This window comes from Equus asinus, chromosome 10, assembly GCF_041296235.1.
Source record: "Equus asinus isolate D_3611 breed Donkey chromosome 10, EquAss-T2T_v2, whole genome shotgun sequence".
Lineage (NCBI taxonomy): Eukaryota > Metazoa > Chordata > Mammalia > Perissodactyla > Equidae > Equus > Equus asinus.
Window position 1 is genome coordinate 107572158 of NC_091799.1, and position 19141 is coordinate 107591298.

Here is a 19141-nt window from a genome sequence, read left to right on the forward strand (position 1 = left end):
CATCACAAACATACACCACATCAGTAACTACTGACCCATATCACTATTTCTAATGGCTTCTACCTGTCTCAGTCAATTAAGTAAAAGAATGTCATCAGGCCATGGTTTTGTACAAGTGGCCTAGCATAGACATGAGCCTCCCCTACACACCTTTTCCACGTCTGCAATCAGCCGCTTAGGATGAATTTCCAGGGATAAGAAACTCCGCTCACATTCTGGTGCATAACTCACCCCTGGGCCGCGCAGCCCCACCCACTGGTCTGGACCTTCCTCACAGGTTTGTGGGATCCGCCCCTGCAACACCGTCACTGGCCCCTGGCATTTATTTTATGAAGTGTCTGTTTCTGCCTTTTCCCACTTTCCCTCAAAGCTGGGGGTCTTTTTCACATCAACCTGTACTTTGGTATATTAGGAACTGTTTTTATCGTGAACTGCCAATATTTTCCCCAGTTTTCATCTGACTTTTCTGTTTTGAAGGAAAATTAACTTATAACGTATCAGAAGGAAAAGAGAGTGAAAAAAATAAATTCTCTCAAGCAAAGAAGAAACAGAAACATGGAATAGTTGGGACAAGTAGCACAGACTAAGACGGCAGATTTAAAACTAAACATGTCAGCGATTACATTAACCAAAAATGGACTAAAATCGCCAGTTAGGAGACAAAGAATTTTAAAGTGGGTAGCAAAAATCCAGGTACATCTTGTTTAGAGCCTACGATAAAAACATAAAGATACATTAATGTTGAAGATAAAAGGACTAAAACAATACAGCATTGCAAACACTAACCAAGGATGCTGGTGCCCCAAATCCAGCACAGGCAAAACAGACTTGAGAGCAAATGCTTTACTGGAGATAAAAATGATCACTTCATAACTACGGAAGGTTCCATTCAGTGAAAAGGCACAGCCATTTTAAGTTGTAGGAAACTAACCGCAGAGCCTCAAATGCCGCTCTTTAATGAGAAACCACAAAGAGAGAGCTCTGAGGAGAAACACGGAAATCCACACCCGGGAGATCCCAGCTCCTGAGATGCACTGCCCAGCACCTGGGCCACCCGCTCCCTGTCCGCACCCGTAAGGCAGCTACAGAACTCAGCCAGGGAACTCGGGCCAGAAGGCAGGTCTCAACAAGGGTCAAAGCACTGAAACCACACAGAGAATGCGCTCAGACTCGATACTGACTAGCATAGGAGACTATTCCTGTACGTTTGGTCGTTAATAATTACACTTTAATACGGTATTCAAAACTGAACAGTAATGAAAATGCAAAATTACAGGGGTGTGGCTAAAACAGAGATTAGAGTGAAATTTATAGCATTAAATACTTATGAAAAGCTGAAAATTAGCACAATGAAGCATCCACCTCAAGAAATTAGAAAAACAACGGCAAAATGAACAGCGAGAATGTAGAAATAGAAAGCACTGAGCAGAAATTAATCAAACAGAAACCAAAACACAACTAAGTGGGTCGACAAGCTGAGGGCAGCTTGAAAACACAAATATAGTTCATGAAGCTCTGGTGAGATGGAGCCAGAAAAAGAGACACAGAACCTCTGTAAGGAGGGGGAGATCACCACAGGCCCTAGAACACTGATGAGATCTCCAGAAAACACCTCCAACAGCTTTATGCCGTTAACTCTGAAAATCTAGCTACCACAGTCAAATTTCTAGGAAAAAAAAACAACCCACCAAAGGTGGAGGAGAAACGTGAATGCCCTGATGCATTACAACAAATGAAGCCCGCAGGCACCCACTTCCCACCGCAGGCCCAGGCCCCTCCCAAGCCCACATCAGGAAGCAGTGTTGCCATCGTGTACCTGCTCTTCCAGGGAACAGACAGCCCCGGGACCCCCTGTCCAGGTGGGCACGACCCTCATCTAAGACCTCTGCACAGACAGAGAAAAGGAGTGTGTGCAAACCCTCGTTCCTAAACTCAGGGGCAAGAGTACCAACCACACCTGAGGTGCGAATCTGACAACACGGCCTCTCCTAGGAAAGGAATGGTTCCACTTTACGAAAATCAGCATAACTCAGCACATCGAACACTTAATGGGAAAAAGCATGTATTCCAACAGATGAAGAAAAGCATTTGGTAAAAACTCGGCATCCACGTAGGTTTAAAATCTTGGCAAATGAGATATGGAAGGCCCATCTGCGACCCGTGGCTCTCCCTTGGGGCCTCATCTCCCACCAAGCTGCCTTCCTCAGCGGTCCCACTCCGCTGGCGCTACTTCTGACAGCTCCTCTCCCTTTGGGTCGGGACCCGGGTACCCAGGCTGCCGGCCATCCCTCGTGGACATGCGCCCAGTTTCCCAGCCGAGGTTCTTTCCCTTGGCTGGCCCCTGCCCCGCTCAGCTCAGACACGAGTCTCCAGTTACTTGAAATCAAGATGGCACCTATTTCCCCCCAGTTTACCTGCTCAGTGAACTCTAAGGAGAGCTTGAGACACCTTCCTCATCTTCACCCACCCTACCCCGAGGCTTCAGGATCCCCGGCCTCCTTTCCCCACCCACTCCCCACTCAGACTCGTTCAAACCCAGTGCCCAGGTCCCTCACCTGCCTGTGCTTGACGTGTGCATCCTCCCTGGAGGGCCTCCCTGAGAACCCATCTGCCCGGGCTGCACGCTGTGAGCTGGTCACACACACCTCACGCCCCACTCACAGCCTCCCGGCCCCCAGGACTGGGTGGGGCCCGCTAGGTAAAGCCCCTCCCGAGGGGCCCAGGAGCAGCCTCTGGGTTCTCCACAAGGCAGCTGCCTCTGCTCAGGCAGGGCGAGCTGACTTTGGTCGTGCAGGATTCCAGACTATTCTAGACGCCAGCCCTATCTTACCATCATCCAGTGCTGAGGACAGAAAGCTGGATGCCTCCCGACGTTTCCTTTATGGCGACTTCATCTTTGTCGGGAAGCTAAAACAGCTTTCTTTCCTCCAGGCTCTAAAGTTTGGAGCTTAACTTGTTATAATCAGAATACATCTAGTTGTGCCTTTTCTCACCGGTTTTGCTGGGAACTTGGAGTGCCCTTGAGAAGTGTGGGATTTTCTTCAGCTCAGGATGTTGTCTGCCTCACCTCGCATCTGTTCCCTTCCCGTCCCCTCCTGGAAGGCCCGTTACTCGCACGTCAGGACTCATGGATCATTCCACCAAGCCTCCCTTCTCCTCCCTCATAACTCCTATTTTTATTTTTGTGTTAAAATACATTATAATCAAGAATCTTTTAGATGTCCTTAATTTGGCCTGATGTGACTGTTAACACCCTCAAACGGATCCATAAACTCTTGGTTCTGAGACACTGTGACTCCACCAGAAGCTGAGGAGGGAAGGAGAGTGCAATCACAGCAAGGTGACGGGGGAGCACTTGCTTCCGTCAGAACTGAGGCCGGGTCCAGCGCCAGCCCCGCGGAAGCCCCCAGGCTCTCGGAACCTCTGTTTCGTCTGCAAAAGAAGCAGTCACTCTCCCCTCCCTCCGCCCCGTCTGTCAGTCGCCCAGCGTGGTCACATGGATGAAGGAGGTGCCACGGCAGCACGGCCACGTGCCCCTGGAGGACACGCGGCAGCAGTCCAGCTTCCCCACGAGCGCTGGAAAAGAACAGCCGTGAGCCGACCCCTGGTAACACACCCTTTATTCGCCGCGCACAGCGCCAGGGCCTCCACCTGTGCCGTTCACCAGGGAAATGCTGCCGTGCCACCTCCTGGGCCCCAGCAGTCGCTCTAGTGATGGTGCTGCCTGAACTGGAGTCCACAGTAACCACATGTCCCAGTTTTCGTTTCTTTGTCCTGAAAGAATTCAGAAGGAGAGAGTCACATTTCCATGTTCTGCTTCATATCTAAACACATTTAGACAGTGGACACCGAAAGTGTGCAGAAAACTTGAAATACACTGTCCACTAGAAACATCTCAAGAAGTTTGAGGTTCCTACAAACTAGGAACTAGGACAGCGCCAAAGGCCGGGCGCCCAGTTCTGGTTCCACCCTGCCTCACTGGGAGCCTCACCTCAAAGGATGGCCACACGGACACAAAGAGTCAGCACAGCGGCCAGTTCTGGTTCCACCCTGCCTCGCTGGGAGCCTCACCTCAAAGGATGGCCACAAGGACACAAAGAGTCAGCACAGCGGCCACTTCTGGTTCCACCCTGCCTCACTGGGAGCCTCACCTCAAAGGATGGCCACACGGACACAAAGAGTCAGCACAGCGGCCACTTCTGGCCCTCACCTGACCCTCATCTGCTCTCCCACCCACGAGGGCCGACGTCAGCCCTGAGCAGACCCCGGGGACGGGCATGTGGGGTGCGGAGCAGAGCTCACACCACAAGCAGCAGGGGTGACGGTGGTCCTGCCGACCCCCTCCCTTCCTTCATGGTGTGCACACCTGAGCTTCATGGGCTCTAATGCCCATGTACTTCCCTTCCTCTCTAAGGCTCTGCGTGTATACTGATCAACGGACAAAAAGGACTACAGAGGAAACAAAAGGACGGCTTCAGGGAAAGACAGACGCCCACATTTGAGATGAAGGTGGACAGTCAGTGCCAGCCACACTAAGCACATTGCATGGCACATCACAGTTGGCAAGGTGCCCTGCACACGCTGCTTCACTCAGTCCCTCTCGTAGGGTCTTGCAGGCGACGTTGAGGGGACAGTGTTCAGCCACAGTGAGCAGGGAAGGGCCATATCGTGGGCAGGTTCAGAACTGGGCAGAAATGTGCGGGTGCTGGGAAGGAGGCCACATTACCAGGTTGATGTACACTCTGGGGTGGCCAAGAGCGCCCCCACCGCCGTCACACGAGATCACGCGGCTCTCGACTTCACTCACGGGCTGCTCTGCTATCAAATCAATGGCAAAGTTTTCATTCACCTGCAACAAGAAAAGAAAAACCCATACAGACAAGGACAAAACTTGGTAATGTCATGACATTTGAATTTATGCAGACACCCCAACACACACAATCAGACACTGCCAGCACAGGCATATTCTGTACGTTTTCCCTTCGATATTCTCATCGTCCATCTTCAAAACACACAAATCACTTAACTCAGTGCATGTAAACACACACAGTCAGCTTTTCATTTGCATACAATTTCAAACTTACATAAATGCTGCAAGAATTACAACAGTGCAAAGAATTATCCTTTACCTCTACCTGGGTTCAACAAATGCTACCATTCTGCCCCATTTATCATTTGCTCTCTCCTCTCCCCTGCCCCATCCCTCTTTCTCTCTACATACACGAACATGTGTGCAAACACGCACACTTTCCCAGCTCTATCCGCTGGCGATTCTGCCGCCTGAATGATCCTAGCACGTTTGTCATTATGGGCCAGAACTGCTGTGCCAGGTGTGTCCTGGCAGACCAGGGCCAACAGGCGTCCAGCCCCGGGGGCCCAGCATCCCACCTTCAAGGAGAGCCTGCTGCCTTAGGGAGGACAAGGAAGCAAAGATCAGGGACGGAAAAACATTTACAAATGGGGGGATCATTTAATTTTAACAAAACTTGAAAATAAGTTAGCAAGCAGGATCGACCTCAGTTAACTGTTTTTCTAAACCCAGCTGACTGTCGAGAACACACAGCGCAGCACGACCAAGCCTGCCACACTCTCACAGAGAAGGCTCGGCTGCCACTGAGACAGACACAGTCAATGCCTCTCACAGGATCTGATGCCCTGAGCCCAGGGAACATGGACAACGTTTGGAAAGGTTTAATTATTTTTAAAAAGCTTTGCCAGTGACAGGTGATTCTGCAAAGCTTTCTCCTAAAGTTCTACTTCCAGAAGCTGTGTGGGGCGGCCGCACTGGCCCACAAGCTCCTGCAGGCAGGGGGGCCAGGCTCACAGCGGCTGCAGTGACGGCCAGCCTCCCCTCTGCTGTGGATGAGCCAGAGCCACACAAAGGAAGCGCCTGCGTAAATAAGACAGCATCTGCCCAAGTGAAAGACGTGTCACAAGGCAGCACTAACCAGCCCCCAGGCCCCGTCACGCAGTCAGAGACGGGCCCTCTCCTGCAGGAAGGGCAGCTGAGACTGACACGGGACCGCCCCTGTCATTCATGCTGCAGCTCCCATGATGAACGCCTCGCTCCCGGGACCTGGGTCACCACAGGAGCAGAGAGCCAGGAGGGCACCCGCCGGTCACAACAGCCGCCTCATCCCCACCTCCCGATTCCAGGTTAAACCTCGGGCTCCATCACGCGCCCTCCCCCAGGAGAGGACAGAAGAGGAGCGCGCACTGCTGGACTTTACGAAGGAGCAAATGCAGAAAAACGTCGTGCCATCCGTTAGCCATAAACGCACTGTCTTCTTAAGCAGACAGGGCGTCAGGCCCTGAACTGTCCAACCGCTGTAAGCGTTAGTCCTTATACATCACTACCACAAAAATGCGAAAACACCTTTCCATTCACCTCTTGATCAACTGACTGCAGCGTAAAGATATTTAGGTTTAAATTCATTTGTCAGTAAGCTGTTCTCATTTTTCTTTTAACTCCTGTTTCTGAAGGTGACAGTTCCTGATGGAAAGTTTACTTCCTTACAAAAAACTGAGATTAAATCCATTAAATATAAAACACATGATTCTACGAAATAACATTAAAACTAGTAAAAAAGGAAATAATAACACAGTTAAATAGTAGTAATGTTCTGTAAAACACCGACCCTGTTAATGGAAATTTACAAGTTTAAAATAAACTAAAAGCCCCAGTTCAAGTATTTAGGATATCAGATATTTTTAACACTAATGCTAATTCTATTTAGCCAAACATACATGTGTACACACACATATATATAATTTTTAAAGCACAATAAAAACTGAAGTTTTCACCCAAATTAGTTTTTGAACTAAGTTTGGGGAAAATGCTCAAAAACAGCATGTGGGCCCTCTGCACGGGGGTGTTCAGAGCCCTGTGGGTGATGGAGTCCAGGGCCAAAGCTGCCAGGGTTGGAGGAGAGAAGGGGCTCAGACCTGGGGACAGGCAGGAAGTCGTGTTGGCCCACAGGGAGGGATCGAAGCGCACCCTCGCTGCTCATCGCCTGGCCACCTGCGCCTGCACCTCGGGGCCACGAACTCAGTCTCAAGTTGTCCTTCTGGGTCTGGGGTACAGGTCCACGACAGTCCACACCCTTCCAAAGGAAGCACAGACTGGGCTCCTCTTCATCCACAGGCTTTACTTCACAGTCCGAATGCCTCCCCCTCACAACAGAGATGACACACTCAGCGGGGACGCGTGGGGAGGCGAGCGTGTAGAGGCAGGGAGCCATGGGATCACTTCGGAAGGGCTGGCCCATGTAAACCGCAGGCCCCGAGTCTCCAAAAGGCCCTAGAAGGCGCCCAGCGTGCTCCTCAAGACAGCCAGACAGCGTGGGCAGCCTCTCCAGGAGCCCGTCACAGAGCCTGAGGAAGGTTCTGGAAAACAAAATCGGTGCAGAATCCTGCTGACTGCATTCTCATGCCCGTGTCACTAATCAAAGATCCACAAACATGGGAAGGGCTGACTGCAGAGGGTGGGGGCCCAAGTCCACCCTTGCTCTCCACGGGGGATGGCTCCTGGGACGGCTGGGCCTCTCGGCCCTAAGCCAGTGAGCACGCTGCCTCCTGCCCGGAGCTCAGCACCAGCACAGCACATGGGGCCCTCTTTCAGGCTCTACGTCCCGGTGACCCCCCACCCTGTTCCTGGGGTGGTGACTTCTCCCTGCAGCTACGAATGGGCTCCTGCCCCATCCCTGGGCTCTTCAGCTTCCCTACCCCTCGTGGGCACGTGTGTGCGTGTGCATGTACACGTGGACACCTTAAAGCCAACACGAAGTCAGCGACACACTGATGTGCCAGGTCTGACGGCTCACCATGGTGGAAGACACTGCAGGTCTGGCTCGCTCCTCATCGTGGGCAGTAACCACCAGGATTCCCCACACCTCTGCGGAGAAGCAGCCTCACTCCCCGAGCGTGGGGGCTCTGCCGGCTCCCAGGAGAAGCTGGCCGCACAAACGCTGGCTCCAAGCCCTTGGGGAAGAGCTGGGCCAGCCCGCGCAGGTCCGAGGGCACTTCACACTCAGGAGGGTCAGTTGTTCTTCCATCCACAATGCCAGCCAGACCCCCTCAGAGGACAGTTCACGTTCTCGCAACAGACGCAGCAGGTAAGGCAGGTGTCAGCGCCATGGGAAATCGCTCTGGTCAGTGGGGGTTTGCGCCTAGAAGCTGGTCCCAAAGAACAGAGGGCCAGCTGTGAGGTCGCAGGGCCACCACCCGCCGCAGCTGCCAGCCAGGTGTGATGCAGGCAGGATCTCCAGGGCGGCCGACCTGTGACAGATGCCCAGTCCTGGGTGCCGAGGGTCTTGGGTCAGGGAGTGAGCCTTCTCTGCCCCCACCGCTGAGGCCTGGCAGTCAGATTCCTAAGGGACGTGGAGGGCAGCACAGAGCTGTGCTCAACGGGCCTCAGCCTCCTGGCATCCTGGGCTTTCTGCCCAAGTGTTTATCTTCAAATCCACCAATGAAGCCTGTCCCAGTAACAGCGACACCGGGAGCCACAAGTTACGACAAACGCTTGCTGGCAGCTTCCCTGGGACAGGCAGTGCTGTAAGCACTCTCCTGTCTACACCAACTCAGTGCCCGCAACCCCACAAGGTCAGTAACCGAGGCAGACGGCGACCAGGGGCATCAAATCTGGACGCAGCCAGGCAGGCGACCAGAGCCCCGCCTGTAAGCAGAGACACGACGCTGGTGCTGGCAGTGCGTCCCAGCTCTGAGGGCACGCAGGCGACACTATTACTGTCGTCTCTGTTCCCGCCATAAGGGCCACTGCGCACCATGCTCCCTTGTCTACACCGTCCTTCCACTAGAGGACAGGAAGCGTGCTTCTAACGTTACCTGTATGACCACAAAGGACGCAAAGTATTTCTACAACTTGTAGAAAGGTCTCTGGTCAGTTCCGGCTTCTACTTCCCTCAGGTGGCCCAGGACCATGGCGGGTCAGACTTCTGTCCCCTCCTTGAGGGGTGGGGGCTAGCTGGCACCTTCTTCTGCACATGAGCATCCCCTCGGGAGAACGTGTCACAGGCCCAGGGGCCAGGGATTCCTCTGCAGACAGGCTGCAAACCACACCAGGCACCTCTGGTCAAAACTGGCCAAGAGCCACACACAGAGACTCCCCGTTTGTTCCTGCAGAGCCCGGCTCAACCACCCAGCTTCCTGCTATCCTTGTTCTTCAGAGTAAGTTCAGCTTCAGTTTATTTCTTAAAATACAACAAAGCCAACCACAGGGACAGTGAGGTCCGTGGCTGTCAGGGGCTTGGGGTACGGAAGGATGAACTGGTGGAGCACAGCGGATCTTTAGGGCAGTGAAGCTACCCTGTGTGACAACGGAACGGTGGACAGACATCAGGCACTTGTCAAAACCCAGAGAATGCACCACACAGAGTGATGCAACTAATGTAACTGCGGACCTGAGGCAGTAACAATGTGTCAGTGTTTCCCAAACTTCAAATGATCAATTGTAGCCAACGCAGCACACTCATTCAGGATGCTAATAGGGGTACTGTGTGAGGGGGCAAGGTGGTAGATGGGAACTCTGTACTTTCTGCGCAATTTTTCAGTAAACCTAAAAGTTTTCTAGAACAACATCCTGGAAACCAAAAAGAAATTTAAATACTACTAAACGCTAAATTTTTGTTGAAAGAATGAAAGCCAGAGCAGGAAGCCTCCTCATCATTACAAACGTGCCGCACACCTTTATAACATCAAGATGTGCCCCCAGGAACTCACAATCTCTGATAGGAAAGGTCCCCAATGGTCAGAGAGAAGCAACACCATCAGCACTGCCTCCTCGCTTGCTTGTTGGCTTCACTGACCCTGATTTTGTCTGTGTGGTTGTTTCGAAGTTGCTCCCCCATTGTCCCCTGCCACGGCAATCAGAAACCAGGAACCACATGGAGAATTTCCAGCAGAGCGGGGCTTACGACAGACCCAGGTGCTTCCTAAGGCATCAGACCTGAGATAAGGAGCTGGGGGCCAGGCTGCAGGAAGGAGCCCAGGGCCCCAGGACCCATCTGCTCCAAACCATTCCACCCAGGCACTGGATTCCACCTCCACAGCCCTGCCCTGCCCTGCCCCACGACACCCTCAACATGGAACATGGCGTCCAGCCTCGGATGCCCAGGACACCTGAGAGTGGACACTGCACCTCTGCTGGGAGAACCCTTCCCACCGCCACGATCATGGGGCCTGCTCGTCCTCCCAGAATCTGTCTGTTCCTGCCTTTTTCATTTTCATGAGAATGTACAGGACAGCTGGCACAGAGAAGAAACGTCCCATTCCCAATGTCATGAGCGGACTGTGAAGCATGGGGCTACAGGACTGAAGAACGCAGCCTGAGGAACAGATGCTGCCCTGGGAATACACTGACAGCCCCAGAAATAAACAAAAAGGGTTTGTGAGGATGACAGAAGGGGGATTTTCCACGTGCAGGCTGCACTAGACAGCTTACATGTTATCTCACTCAGATAGTTACAATTCTACAAAAAACATTCCCATGGTTTTCATTGTCAAACAGGAAAACTGAATCTCAGAGGGATTGTCCTATGCACAATTCAGCCTCAAGCCTGTCGGACTGCAAATCCACAGGACTTTCACACCACCAAGGACGGCAAACCTGCTGCACACGACCCCTTCACTGTTAAGAGTCCTGGCAGCACCCCTCAGTCAGGGCACCCCTTCCCACTGAACCCGGAACAGGCCACAGGATACTTCCCAATCCAGCACTAACGCAGCCAAATGATCAGTCGACAAGCAAAACACAAGCTGTGCCACCCCGTCGTCAGACCACACAGCAGCGAAGGGGTCGAATTCAGAGATCATCACTTTATAGTGAGCCAATTCATGGTCACGTGAGCTCCTCCAGAAATGCCCTGGAGCTGGGGAACAGAAGTAGAAAACCAGACACTGGGAATGGACCACCTCACCAAGGTCAAAGGGGAGGGGGGACACCATTTAGGGACAGCGGAGGTGGAACAGGAAGAGTCGACAGACCGATGGGAAGGAGGGACTCAAAGAGACCCCGGAGGAGTGCCCACATCACTCCAGGAGAACCCGGCTGGCAGGAAAGGAGCCAGAAGAACACAAGCCCACGCAGGCAGAGGGGCTCCGGGTGCATGTTCCTCCTCGGCGGCCACACGACGCTGTGCGAACTGACCGATGCTGTGCGAACTGACGGGTCTCTGACCCGCCCAGGGAAGAACGACCCCGTGCATTTCCACCTGCCAGATAAGCTCCCCCAAGGACGCGGTGCGGTGAGAACCATGAGAAGCTCACCCGGAAGGTGACTGAAGGAGAAGTTTTCAACAGTTCACACGACTTACTTCAACCCGAGGGTCTCCAGGGTACAAGGCGCAGAGGTGAAGGGAAAGACCGCGCCCATTTACGTATAGACCAGAGCCGCCCTGTCGATACGCTGTGTGCGTATTTCGGGGTGAAACAGGACAGAAACGGGCGCCTTTTACATTCAGCAGGCTCGCAGGACTCGAGAGCCGCCGGGCGCCCACGACTTGGGAAGGGTGACTCAACCTCCCGGGTTCACGTTCACCTCCCGCCCGCCACCCGGGTCCCGTGGAGCGGCCCCGCTCACCTCCTTCTGGCGCCCCACAAACCGGATCCGCCTGTAGTCCTCGGCACCGTACGCCTGCAAGACAGGACCACGCGACGTCAGCCCGACGCCGGGGTCCCAGCCCCAGCCGGACGCGTCACACGGCGCGCTCTCCTCCCGTCTGGGGGACCCGCGCGCGCACCCCAGACCTCCGGGCCGGACCGTGAGGACGCGGCAGGTGCCTGAACGCAGCCGGGCCCAGATGGAGCGCGTCCCCCGCCCGCGGGGTTACCTGGCCGGTGTGCGTGACCTTCTCCCCGGTCGGCGAGGTCCGCACCCCGAAGCACCTGGCGCCCCCGGGCAGGCTCAGCGCCGCCCCTCCGCCCCTGCCCAGCAGCCGGAGGAAGGTGACCGTCGCCGCCATCTTGCGGGCTGACCCTTGACCCGGCGCGCTGAGCGCCCAGGCATGCGCACGTATTCCGCGGGGGCCCCGTGGCCGCGATTTATCTCGCGCTGCCGCAGTGCGCACGCGCGGTGCGGTCGGGCGAGCGCAGCCCGGGAAGTGCGGTGGCTGGCCAGGGCTCAGCTGGGAGAAGGCGGGAAGTTTGCGCTTCACCTTAGCGCTTAGCGGCTGCTCGGTGATTCGTACCAGGGGCAGGGCGGGGAAGGATGGAAAGCGAACATGTATTCTGTATATTCGATAGTCATGGGGGCTTAATATCGAGTGAGTGTTTTTATTGGGGAAGGGCCCTCGCTTGGAGAGGAAACTGGAAGTACATTCACGTTGCGCGATGCGCATTTCTGTGTGGCGGAGGGACAGCATGTTTGCTGATTTCTGCAGCAGAGCCGAATGAAGCTACCAGTGCAGCGCACTCGATGTCATCTCATCGCACATGCAGATCAGCCCCGAAGGCCCACTGCCCTACAACGCACCTGGGCAGGACCCGGCTCGCGGGTCCCGGCGCTTCCTTCTCTGCTCCTTGTGGCGTCCTCTAAACTGCCTGTGCACAGACCGGTCGGGAGGGTCAGCTCACACGGGGCCAGTCCCTGGATGGGCGGTGGGCGCGGGGAAAGGACTCAGAACTCAGACCTGGGTAGGGTCGCGCATCCCCAGGAGCTGAGGCCACCCACTGCCTGGAATCCAGGGAGGTGGAGGAGAAGACGGCGAGGTGATGAGAGGCGCGATGCACTGAAAACTCTCTTGAAGCGGAAAGGTGCCCACAGAGGGGTGCTCAGAGGCGGGCCTGGAGCTCCCCCGAGCAGGTGCAAGACCCAGCTGCGGTGGGGGCGGGCGCGCAGGTGCCACCGTCTGCAGCTCACCTTGGTGTGCACGGAAAGCAGATGGTGGGTTCGCGGACACAGTCCCGGAAAAGCGGGCTTAACGAGTTAATTGTGGAATCTGGGTGGTGGGCATATGGGTGTTCGCTGTAAACGTCTTCCAACTTTTCTCTCTGTTTGAAAATTTTCGTAATAGAATGCTGGAGGGAGAAAAAAAGATATTTAACTGCAACCAGTTAGGACCACTGCCTACTTCCACTTGTTTCCGAGCCTCGTCACATTTCTCCCAGGATGTCCATTAATGCAAGCATGTGGTTTTTCCAGAATTTGTTTGGACGCTGGTATTAGTACGTTTGTAAAAATGTCTAATTGGTTATGACTTCTTTTTCGTTCTAGGTATTTACTTTCGTTCCCATTTTTGCATTCTCCCTAGAAGACCCCCCTAAACCTTAGACGCCTGGTGGCGGGGAGAGGGGGAGGTTCGGGGCATGGGACGCGAGGGACTCTGCGTCCGGTACCGCAAGGCCGTCACGTGACAGTGCCGCCATCTTCCTTCCTGGCGGACGCTCCTGACGGCGTCAGTGTCCCTGCCCTACTGCGCAGGCGCTTAGCGAAGCGCGCTGCCCTCTGGCCAGGGTGCCTTCTTCCCAGGTGGGGATCTTCTGGGTCGCTAGGGGTTGGGGTCCGCGATGCGGCAGGGCGCGCGGGTTCGGGGCTACCCTGAAGATGCTGGCTTCCTGGCCTCAGTTTCCCCGGGTGGGCCGGGTTGCAGGTCGCGGGCGAGGGTTGGTGGGCCCGGGGGCGGGTTCCCGGCCCGGCCTGCAGGACAGTCCATCTGGCGGCCGCCCCGACCTCGTGGGCGGTGGGCGGGCCGCGCAACCCTTGGGGCGGGATTGGCGGGATTCCCCGCGGCTCAGTCCACCCGGATGGTGCTGGCTTGACGCCCCCGGCCGCCCGCGGTCCAAGGGGGCTCCCCGAGGGCCGTCCGTCGATGTCGGGCACTCCGGTGCTCGTGTCCTCTGCATGAAGCCCGAAAGGAGTCGGAGCTCCCGGAGGGCCGGGGTCTTGTGCGTCGGGCGTGCGCGGACCATGCGCCGAGGATGTGGACCCCTCCGCGGGGAGCCGGGCAGAGGCCGGTCTGAGCTGCTGCCTTCTCGGACCTCGCAGGGGCAGCTCCGCTAACCCCGGCCCGCTTTGGTCATTTCGGAGGGAGGGACGTGGCTACGCTTAGGGCCCCAGCAGCCGGTCTGGGCTGCACGGCCCGTGCCCGCCTGCACGAGGGCGCTTATTGCGGAGCGCCTGTCCCGTGCACCTGTTCTCCTGACACACGGGCTGAGCGCCGCGGCGGGGCCCCCGGGCTTGATGCCGCAGCTGGTAGGTGGGAGCCCCTGACCTCCAGCCTTGTGTTCCTCAGCCACAGTGAGGTGGGGAGAAGGAACTGGAAATAGTGCGCACCAGTGCAGGAGAAACTATAACAACTTTTTTCCTTTCCCGGGTAGATTCAGCCTCAGCATGGCGACGGTCTTCATCAAGAAGATGGTGGTCTCTGTCGCGCGCCCTCTCCTGCGTCTGAGTCCTTGCACAGGGGGTCCCCGCGCGCTCTCCACGCTCCTTTTGGGACCCCTTCGAGCTGCAGTTCCGGTCGAGGCGAAGCCCAGCCCGGCGGTGGCCTCGCTTCTGTCCAGTCGCCTCGCGCCGTGCCTGCCCCCTGCTCTGGGGTTCAAGACCAAGGGCGTCATTAAGAAGCGCTGCAAAGACTGTTACCGGGTGAAGAGGCGTGGGCGGTGGTTCATCTACTGCAAGACCAACCCGAGGCACAAGCAGAGACAGATGTAGCCCCCCTGGCTGTGCAGTAATGTGGGAAGTCTGTCATTTCCTTGGGAAATGGTTTTACCTTGCTGAGAAAAATAAAATGGAACGTTCTGTTGTCTAAGATGTGTCGAACTTCAGGTTTTGTTGACCGTGCCCAGGCCTCTCAGCTCTGTAGCAGTCCAGATCGGGTCAAGCCAGAGCCCCAAGTGGAAAACAAATCGTTTTTATCTTCTGTGCAAGCAGTATTTATGCTCCAGCTGGAGGACAAAAGTTAGGATGGAAGGGAAGCTCTTCTGTCTGGCACTTCACAGTGCGAGTTCTTTCGAAAGAACTGGATTCATCTGAAAGACCATCCTGTGGGCGGCTCTCAGCCCTGTGTCTGCGTTCATCCATCCTGCTTCCTTTATGTGGATTAGACTCGTAGTCTCAACATTCCTGTGTTGAGGATAAGCACAAAAGGCCTTATAGGAATCTTTAAATCAAGGAAAATTTGTTTACATGTAAAGGCATTTTGGCTATCAGTTAAATATGTTGTGTCATCCTTGGTCTGCAGCATGTGTGCAGGTGCATGTGCACATGTGTTCATGTATGAGTGTGATGTGTGCACGCGCACCCACCTGAGGGTGTGTACTGAGCAGAGCAGCTGTGGTGACCCTCTGCAGACCCGCCTGGAGACAGCGGCCCATGGTGTTCTGTGTCTCCTGTCACAGGGTTGAACGCCATGCAATGCCCAGGTGATCCTCCCGCCAAGACCATGTTCTGACACCTGAGTGCCCGTTGGGGCTGGGCCCTGCAGTGCAGAGCGAGGAGCGTGGAGCCTGCCCTGGCCGCCTTCCTGTCCAGGCGTTTCTGGAGCAGGTTAAACCAGGAGGGCCGGTGGAGGGTGGTGAGAGCCGGTGAGCGGGAGGCACAGGGGCTGGTGCAGGCCCAGCAGAGGGACCCAGCCACTTCAGGCCGGGCTGCTTGCTGGGGAGGTGGCAGTGAGACTGAGTCCTGAAGGACCAGGGAGGGTAAGGTGCAGGGACGGCCACAGCAAGTGGGGCCCAAGCGGCACTCGGCACCAGGAGGACTGGGCAACTGCCCAGCACACAGGGCAGCTCCGTGTGCTGTGCTCAGGCACCATGGGCACTGACATGCACACCCAGTCCTGGCCTCGGGGATCTGACCACGACCTGCACAGACACACCCCAAGCACACGGTAGCAGCCCGGGGCCGACTAAGAAGGAGAAAGCCGGAGACGCCCCTTCCTGGAGCACTCTGTCCCGGGGAATCTGCTCCAGCTGGAGACCCTTCTGCCCCTTCATTGCTCAAGGGCTCCCAGGATGCCCTGCCCTGCTATTGGGGCACCGTCCGGCCTCATGGAGACCACAGCACGGGGTAGGTTTGCAACAAAATATGTTGTATTCGATTTGAACTGTGTGAATGGGATCCAGATGTCCTGAGGCTGATAACTTTGTACCTAGGCTTCCATCCCAGAACAACTGTGAAATAGCTCTGTGCCTTTAGGAGAAGCTCTCTCCCTCAGCCCTGCAGACATTCGAGGCCCCATTCTCTGTGGGGGGCCGTCCTCGGCACTGTGGGCTGTTGAGCAGCATCCCTGGCCCCCACCCACTTGATGCCAGGAGCACCCCCACCCCTGGTTGTGACAACCACAACTGTCTCCAGGAATTGCCAAATGCCCCCTGGGGGTCCCATCCCCCAGGTGAAAACCACCATATTAGGGAGATCCCTCACCTCCTCTGGCCTGGGGTTTTCCCAGCTAGGACATGGGACTAGGGTTGCCTGTGTTAATGTCACAAGGCAGCAAGGACTGGGATGTGGGTGGTCCATTTGGGAGGTGATCACGGGCCCAGATGGAGGAGCAGGGAAGCTGGGACAGAGGAGAGGGGTGAGGTGTGCAGAGGAGAGGGCATCTCGGGGCACCAGCCTCCATGGGGCCATGTCCTCTGAGCAGCCACTGAAACGGGCCCTGCCTGTCCCACCAGGGGAGGGGAAGTTGAGCCATTTATCCACAGATTCCCATTGTTCACAGTCGAGGATGCCCCTGTCAGGGGCAACATCCCTGACACATCCAAGCTGCCCCAAGCAGGCCTAAGCAAGCCCCCGGGGCCCGGAGAAAGCCCTGTGTAGACAGCAGGAGCACATAGGGGCTTGAGCAAGGGCAAGCTCGCCCCACTCAGGAGCTGTCCTCTGCAGCTGCCGACCAGGAGGTGGGTGAGGGTGCGGCCCACACCACCTGCTGCACATCCTCCCTCTCCGGATACAGTCAGCAGTGGATAGGAAACACTTGGAGCAGTGAGAAGTGCTGTTCCAGCATCCGTTATTGTGACTATCCCTCCAGGGGCGTGGCCTGCAGTCAGTTGGGGGCAGCAGCGTGAGTAGAAGGACGGTAGTGACCACATGTGGACATCAGAACTCACAGGCATTTCTCGGCCCATCTGTACAAACATCTCCACAGGAGGCGGGAGTGGGAATGGGGCTTCTGCTAGGTGACGGGTGTCACGTGTGCACACAGAGGCGCGTCTTTTCGTGAGAAAGCACGGGTTTGTGTGCACATCACATCTGGCTTGGTGGACTCTGTGTCAGGTCTGACGTGAGGGGCGTCATCAGACTTTATGGGGCGACTCCAACCCCCCGAGAGGCAGGGTGGATATCACAGCTCTCACGGCAGTTCCGGCTCTCCTTCCGGGGAACCTGTGGGGGGGTCACACTTGCCGGCCCCCTTGAAGTGGGACACGGCTTTAGGACTTGCTTTACCCTACAGAATGTGAGCAGAAATGACACGTTGTTTTTCAGCAGAGTTAAGATTTGGGGCATGCCTCACTTCGTCCTTCTCCTTCCACACTCGTGGCAGGAGCGTCTTGAGGAGGAGGTGTCAGGAGACCCAACAGGCTGCAGTGCTGCACGGCCTCCGTTTCCCTGCGGGGGACAGTTTCCCTGGCAGCGCCCAGACCCACCGTGGACCGCGTGTGAACAGGAGTCCCCTCCCTGGTGTCTGGACACAGGGCTCAGCAGTGTGGTCACAGCAGCATGGCTGGCCGGTGCTGACTGAGGCAAGAGGAGCCGTGGACAAAGCAGAGAGGCCCCACGCCGGGTCTGGGTCCTGGCTCTGCTCATTCCTTGGAGTTGGCCTCGAACCAGCAACTTCCCTGAAGCCTCATGTTTGCAGGGGGCTAATAATACCCCCATCCCTGCCAGTTCTGAGAGCCCCGAGGCCGCGTGAGGCAGCCCTGCTCCCTCCATCCTGCTTTGCCCTCAACGTCTGACTGCCATGGAGCCTGGTGCACAGAGGCGCTCAGCAAGTGATGTGGAGCCAATGGTGATGCCCCCTGTGAACAGGCAGCCCCTTGCCCTCTGCTCCTGTTCAGGACCCGCTCATCCTGCAAGGCCGCGCCCACGACTTTGTTCTGAAGAGCTGGCTGACTGGTCCCATCCCAGGAAACCGATGCCTCCAGTACGGGTCAAGAAGCTTGACGCTGGACCTGTCTAGGTCTGTTGGGGTTTCACACATGTACGCACATGCACACACACACACACTTACACTACACACACACCCCTCGCTTCTTTTTGATTATTTTCTCCTTGTCAGGTAAGTGTATGTTCCTTGCCCTGAGCATCTGGCTCTGCCCGGGGCACACAGCGCTGTGTCACAGATCCACATGAGCGACTCTGTGGGGATGTTCGAGGGACAGGAGTGGTGGGTGTACTGAAGCGACGAGCCCACAGAGCCTGCGATTGCAGCTGATGAGCTGGAGTCCTAGCAGGGCACTGATGAGTGCCAGCCATCCCTCTCCCCTGGGACTGTCAGTCTGCACTTGGTCTCAGGGCACAGCGAGTGTGCTGATCAAACCCTCTTATGGCTCATCCACTTCCCCAAACGGGGATGGACCAGCATTTACAGCCCAGGGTTCCAGCATCACAGAGAAATGTGTTTAGGTCAGGGGGCAGCAAACCACGGTCCAGAGGCCAAACCCAGGCCCCCACCATGTTTGTAAATAAAGTTTTATTGGAAAACAGCCATGCTCGTTCATTTGTGTTGTAGATGCCACCACAACAGCCATCGTAGTAGTGGGGTAATTGCAACAAAGACTGAATGGCCTGGAAAACCTAAAATATTTACTACTTGGACTATAGTTGTAGAAAAAGGTGTGCTGCCCCCTTCTTTAGACCATTAACTAGGTTCCTTATCTTATCCTGGGATTTGACTTCACGTTGACCATAACCTACCAGAAACAGATCCTGGTTTCTCTGCTGTCCATACAGTGAGAGGGAGCTTTGTGTTTGTATACATTAGCTTGAAACAATAGACATTGAGATAAAAAGTACTATTTATAACAGCACGAAAATCATGACAGATTTAGATATCAATTTAACAAAATTTATGCACATTCTGTATACTTAAAATTCCAAAACACTGTTGAAAGAATTTTGCTACCATCTAAATAAATGTTGAGATATACCATGTTTACTGATGAGAAGACTTAGTGTTATTGTCAA

General features: G+C 55.4%; 2 protein-coding genes across 3 annotated transcripts; one reads left to right on the plus strand and one right to left on the minus strand.

The window, feature by feature from the left end:
• Nucleotides 1–3603: 3603 nt before the first annotated feature.
• On the minus strand, nucleotides 3604–12072 carry NDUFS6 (NADH:ubiquinone oxidoreductase subunit S6). Its single transcript, XM_014848491.2, has 4 exons — nucleotides 11847–12072; nucleotides 11597–11650; nucleotides 4727–4849; nucleotides 3604–3774 (listed from the first exon to the last, which is right to left on the minus strand). The coding sequence occupies exons 1-4, from the start codon at nucleotides 11976–11978 to the stop codon at nucleotides 3709–3711; spliced, it is 375 nt and encodes a 124-aa protein (XP_014703977.1). The 5' UTR covers nucleotides 11979–12072; the 3' UTR covers nucleotides 3604–3708.
• A 140-nt stretch (nucleotides 12073–12212) lies between these two features.
• On the plus strand, nucleotides 12213–14765 carry MRPL36 (mitochondrial ribosomal protein L36). 2 transcript variants are annotated; one of them, XM_044779511.2, is made up of 2 exons: nucleotides 12213–12898; nucleotides 14332–14765. In XM_044779511.2, the coding sequence occupies exon 2, from the start codon at nucleotides 14345–14347 to the stop codon at nucleotides 14666–14668; it is 324 nt and encodes a 107-aa protein (XP_044635446.1). In that variant the 5' UTR covers nucleotides 12213–12898; nucleotides 14332–14344; the 3' UTR covers nucleotides 14669–14765. The 2 variants fall into 2 exon arrangements, with proteins under 2 accessions (XP_044635446.1, XP_014703978.1); XM_014848492.3 differs by lacking the exon at nucleotides 12213–12898 and adding an exon at nucleotides 13326–13483.
• The last annotated feature ends 4376 nt before the right edge of the window (nucleotides 14766–19141 follow it).

What these genes read in the sequence shown, in the direction of transcription:
- MRPL36 (XM_044779511.2), top strand. Translation starts at nt 14,345, where the DNA reads ATGGCGACGGTCTTCATCAAGAAGATGGTGGTCTCTGTCGCGCGCCCT.
- NDUFS6 (XM_014848491.2), bottom strand. Translation starts at nt 11,978, where the DNA reads ATGGCGGCGACGGTCACCTTCCTCCGGCTGCTGGGCAGGGGCGGAGGG. An exon ending in TTGTGGGGCGCCAGAAGGAG is followed by an intron (nt 4,850 to 11,596) that starts GTGAGCGGGGCC and finishes TTCTTGTTGCAG; the next exon opens with GTGAATGAAAACTTTGCCAT. An exon ending in CCAGAGTGTACATCAACCTG is followed by an intron (nt 3,775 to 4,726) that starts GTAATGTGGCCT and finishes GAATTCTTTCAG; the next exon opens with GACAAAGAAACGAAAACTGG.